At 41.7% G+C, this 5695-nt stretch overlaps 1 protein-coding gene across 1 annotated transcript; it reads left to right on the top strand.

The window, feature by feature from the left end:
• The first annotated feature begins 249 nt into the window (after nucleotides 1–249).
• LOC121612444 (cytochrome P450 3A27-like) lies at nucleotides 250–5695 on the top strand. The gene is made up of 13 exons (XM_041945330.1): nucleotides 250–389; nucleotides 1681–1774; nucleotides 1864–1916; nucleotides 2041–2140; nucleotides 2256–2369; nucleotides 2514–2602; nucleotides 2740–2888; nucleotides 2980–3107; nucleotides 3240–3318; nucleotides 3944–4104; nucleotides 4210–4436; nucleotides 4525–4687; nucleotides 4800–5695. The coding sequence occupies exons 1-13, from the start codon at nucleotides 301–303 to the stop codon at nucleotides 4893–4895; spliced, it is 1542 nt and encodes a 513-aa protein (XP_041801264.1). The 5' UTR covers nucleotides 250–300; the 3' UTR covers nucleotides 4896–5695.

The raw sequence follows: 5695 nt of genomic DNA, 5'->3' as shown, positions 1-5695 counted from the left end.
AGTGAGGAATACTGTTAGTATTTCAACTCCTGGTGAAAAGGGAGCATGCGTATCAGGAGGATATCAAACTATCAGGCCTTTTGAAATCATTCAGAGATAACTGAGAAATCAAATGGTTACTTGATAGGTTACAATTTTCCCACTTAAGTTGCGCAATATTTGCAAAAGTTCATGTCTGGGCCTGTTCGGACTGATGGACGAGAAATGTTACATAAGCTGCACGTGATCGCGCTTTCGGGCCGCCTCTGTGCGGAGCTTAAATGCCGCACGGTGAGGGGCAGTTGACCGCAGTCAACACTGATGTGGATCGGTGGGACAATGGGCTTTCTTCCGGACCTTTCCATCGAGACCTGGGCCTTAATAGCATTTGTCATCACTCTCATCGCAGTGTAAGTATGCGCTCTTGTCTGTCCGCCTTTTGAAATGCGTCGAGATACAGTTTCCAAACACAATTCAACATGTCAACAGAGAAGTGGAAGTAATTAGTTTCGCCCTGCGGCTGGAGACTGTGTGAGTGTTTCTAAACCTAGTTTTATTTTACTTTAAGATGTAAGTGAAGTTTAAAATCGCAAACAGATTCAGACTCAGCGGTTACTGCAGTGGATCTGGTTTTAGCTTTAACTTCCCGTTTCTTCCGAAACAAACTGATCTAGAAACGTTCTCATACTCCCGCAGGTTAATAATGAAGTTTGTCAAGTGTTTTGTCGGCTGATAGAAACAGACTGTTATGCAATGTAGTCCCATTTAGGCAATCATTGGCCGTCGACACGCTCAGGCTCTCACATCAACACAGGAGTTTACATTTGCTTCTGGCTCCTGAGACCCTCCCGGTTGAGGACAAACACTGAGGTGGACGCGCTCCGCGTGCCAAAAGGTGCTGCCAAAAGAACGGGAAAAGAAATGGAGATGTCCGTCAGTACACAATCACAGACAGTCCTGAGAGGAGGACCATGAAAAGAGCTGTGTGTCAAGCTCAACTTAGAGAGTTGCTGATTTATTAAAGGCCGCATTCAATGTCAGTAGAGCCTAGGTCACGATAAAGGTGAGGCAGTGTTATCCTGGTAATTGCATAATGTCACTAGAATCCATGTAGTAATAAGGATTACTGTCATTTGTAATAAGATAATGAATAAAAACATAGTAAAAGCTGCACTAAATGTCAATGGGCATATTCGCAGCAGGCACTGTGACATGTCATTTAATAGTAATATATGCGGTGGACTGAAATTATAGTCCTGCTATTGATTTTGAGCTGTTGCGAAACACAGTTGGACTCATGACTGATAAAGTGGACCTTCATCAAGTTTAAATTACATAAGGGCTGTAAACTCTCTACCAGGCAGTTTTATTATGTATCAATTATTTTTAAATGCTTTGCAGGATCAAATATTAAGTCTATGACCTTACTATTGAGTTAAGAAAATGAAAAGCACTGGTCAAAAAACTTCAACGTGTGTTGAAGCTGGATGATGTCACAGCAGGGTTATTTTTCCAGTACGACAGGCACCTCCGTGTACTTACGATAGCGACAGGCAATATAAAACAAAACCTGTACAAAGAATAAGTAAAGGAAAATAAGCCTGGGGGAATTTCACTAAAGAACAGGAGAACAGTTAAAGTTACTTTTGCAACAACAGGTGGATTTCTTCTCTGTTTTCTAATCCTGCTTTTCATTCTCAGATATGGATATGCTCCATATGGCTTTTTCAAGAAAATAGGCATCCGTGGGCCCAAGCCTTTGCCATTTATCGGGACGTTTTTGGAGTACAGAAAGGTGAGACATACTGGCCAGATGGTGATCGTAAGCGGATGCTCTGCAGATACCGCTGTCTTCATACCTCTGTCTCTCGCTCTGTTCCTTAGGGCATCCACAATTTTGACACAGAATGCTTTCAGAAATATGGCAGGGTGTGGGGGTGAGTACGCGTGTGCTTCTATTGTTTGTTACAAATGAAGAAAGAATATGCCATACCATATATTCTTCATGCAATGCTCCAGGCTGTAACTGAGTGGCTGCAATATCTGCTATTGCATTACAAGGTTGTACGATGGCCGGCAGCCGGTGTTGGCCATAATGGACACAGCTATGATCAAAACGATCTTGATTAAGGAGTGTTATTCTGTCTTCACCAACAGACGCGTAAGGAAAAAAAAAACTGCTAAAGGTGCATTTACCCAAGTTAATACCTTAGCACTGAGTGAAGAGCACAGTGTAAAGGAGGCATCTTCTGTGTGTGTGTGTGTGTGTGGTTTAGGATTTTGGCCTAAATGGACCATTACGCGATGCTGTATCAATAGTAGAAGATGAGGAATGGAAAAGGATTCGCGCCATACTCTCTCCATCATTCACCAGCGGACGACTGAAGGAGGTTAAAAAGCGCGCTGTAGCTTTAACACATTTTTAATGTGCAGCACTTTTTTTCACATGTGCACTGGAGCGGGGGGGGTTCATGACACCTGTACGTAAATATATTTAACGATTTAATGGTTTCGTTATTTGCTTGTTCGGGCAGATGTACACGATAATGCAGCAGCACTCAAGCAACCTGATCCAGAGTCTTCACAAGAAAGTGAAGGCGGATGAAGTCATTGAGGTTAAAGAGTGAGTAATGTTCCATGAGATTTGAACACAGATTTTTCTATTGTCCAGTTCTGGTTATTGATTTGATTGATTATTCCTACTACTTATTCCAGAATCAGCCAACTGGAATAACATGTTTTTTTGTTTGTTTTTTGCAGAGTATTTGGACCCTACAGTATGGATGTTGTGACCAGCACTGCCTTCAGTGTGGACATTGATTCCATCAATCGGCCCTCTGATCCTTTTGTCGCAAACATTAAGAAAATGGTCAAGTTCAACCTTCTGAACCCGTTGCTTGTGATCACTGGTATGTCAAACTTTATGCTCTGACCAGATTGTCTTTCTAGTCCTCTTGAGCCCGGGATTAATGACATCTTTTCTATTCTTGTTCATTTCAGTTCTGTTTCCATTCATGGGGCCAGTTTTTGAAAAGATGAACTTCTCCTTCTTCCCTGCCGAAGTGTTGGAATTCTTCTACAAGTTTCTAGGGACGATCAAATCAGACCGGCAGAAGAATCATCACAAAGTAATGTGTACACAGTGCATGGCAGCAGTGGCTTGGATGTTGGTTGTTGACCCATTTTTTTAGATTCTGTGTTCACAATCTTTCCCTCGAACACAAATCAAACTACAATTTCTGCTTGTTTCCGTCCCTCAGAGCCGAGTGGACTTCATGCAGCTGATGGTTGACGCTCAGGTTTCAGAGAACAGCAAAGACGATCCAAGCTCGCTAAAAGGTAGAGAGACAAGCCAGATGGAGGAATTAAAATGAATGATTTTCTCTGCAGTCATGACTGAGGGATGGCTTTCAGGATATCAAGGGTCACTTTCTTCCTCAAAGAAAAAACAAATTGCTTTAATTTGTGCCCCAGTGGCGCCACCAGAAATGTTTCATAGCGGTGGCCAGATGGGGCCAATGAAAATCTCTGATTAGCACGCCAAGAGCCATAACGGATTTTACTCACTCTATTAAGCTGTTGCAGTATATTGACTTGCTGAAAATCGTGTCAGTATGAGAGTTGAGGAATCACATACTGATGTACTTCTTGTTTTACAGTCACTAATTATCTGATGTGCAGAGACTGATCCCTGTACAGTTAATATTTTGAGTTCTTTGACGCTGCTGTTTTAATGTGTCGCGCATCTTTATATATTGTGTTGTTCTTCGAGTGGGTGATTGCATCAGGGTGGATGTGTGTGTATTACAGGATGTTTTGCTTACTGTGCTGTCAATCACTGACGAGTAGAAATTGGGATCTTGTAAGGAAGTAGAAGTAAACCTTTAAGTGCCACATGTTGCTGTTACTTTCACTGTTGTCATGATGGTGATGATAGTTACATCGTGCTGTATTTGTGTTGCAGGGCTGACTGATAATGAGATCCTTTCTCAGGCCATGATATTCATCTTCGCTGGCTATGAAACCAGTAGCAGCACAATGGGATTTACAGCGTACAACCTGGCGATGAACCCTCACATCCAAAAGAGGCTGCAAGAGGAGATCGATGAAACCTTCCCAAAAAAGGTTACTTAAGGGTTTTCTTTCTTTCTTTATTTACTCATTTAGTTTTTTTTCATGAGCTACTGGTTCTGTTCTACCAGCTATTAAGGACTTTATACATCCCTCCAGAGTCGGCCAACCTATGAAGCGCTGATGCAGATGGAATACCTGGACATGGTGGTGAATGAGTCAATGAGGCTGTACCCTATTGCTAACCGGCTAGAGAGAATGTCAAAGACTTCAGTGGAAATAAATGGTGTGACCATCCCTAAAGGAACTGTCACCATGATACCTGTTTACACCCTCCAACGTGACCCTGCTTTGTGGCCTGAGCCGGACGCCTTCAAACCTGAAAGGTACTCTGCTGGATTCGTGGCACGGTTAAGGTCAGGTTTAACTCGGATTTAGTTATCGACTTAAAATATTTGTTCATCTTTTTTTCAGGTTCAGCAAAGAAAACAAAGACAACATAGATCCTTATGGCTTCCTGCCCTTCGGAGCAGGGCCGAGGAACTGCATTGGCATGCGATTTGCTCTCTTGATGATGAAGTTGGCCATCGTGGAGATCCTTCAGAACTTCAGCTTTGTCACCTGCAAGGAGACGACAGTGAGAAGACATTTTCATTGTTTGAAATAACACAGTGACAGGTTTTTATGGGTGACTGGGTGCGTGGAGCTTTGGTGGGGCTTCATTTGTGATGCATTTCTTGTTTTCCTAGATTCCACTGGTGCTGGCAAATGATGGATTTACTACACCCAAGGATCCCATCAAGCTGAAGCTGGAGCCCAGAACAACTGTTGCTGATTCTTCATGAAGCTGATTCTCTGATCTCTGATCTGACTTGGAGTAACTCTTATCGGAAAACAACAACAGCAACAAAAAACATTTATATTCTCCGAAAATAAGATTATCTGAGCTAAACATGCACAAACTTACCATGCATCAATAGGCATGTACTGAATACTGTAGTGTTTACCTCTCACAATGGAGCATATATCAATAGTCAAGGCTCCAGTCACAGAATTTTAAGTTTCCTTTATTTTTCAAGCATTCAGCATATAATTTTAATCCTAAAATCAAAATTTTACTATGCATTACACATTTCACAATAAGACAGAATGTAAAGTTGAGCCGACAGCCTGGCTCCAAAACCTTGGTTCTACTCATTAAACCGCTGCTCATGTAATAATAATAATAATAATACATTTGATTTCTAGTGCACTTTTCATCGGCAGGATCTCAGTGCTACAAAGTTAAAAACTTAAACCAAAAAAAAGTTAAAGCAATGCTCAATGAAAACAATAAACAGGTTAAAATCAGTTCATAATCAACATTCATAGGCCTTTCTGAATAAAAAAGTTTTCAGGCCTGATTTAAAAGAGTCTAGGCTCTGAATAGCCCTCAGCTGGGTTGGGAGGCTGTTCCAGAGGCGTGGTGCGGCAAAGCAAAAGGCTCGGTCTCCCATGGTGGAGAGCCTGTTGCTGGGGACTTGGAGGAGCAGGGTGTTTGCTGTCATTGTGATTTACTGACTTTTTCCTCCATGTATTTTAATAGACTGTATCATTAGTTGTAATCTTTTCTATGCCTTGTATATTAAAGAATACATTAAATATG

The sequence above is a fragment of the Chelmon rostratus genome, chromosome 10 (genome assembly GCF_017976325.1).
Source record: "Chelmon rostratus isolate fCheRos1 chromosome 10, fCheRos1.pri, whole genome shotgun sequence".
Classification (NCBI taxonomy): Eukaryota; Metazoa; Chordata; class Actinopteri; order Chaetodontiformes; family Chaetodontidae; genus Chelmon; species Chelmon rostratus.
This window is presented reverse-complemented; position numbering and strand designations above follow the sequence as displayed.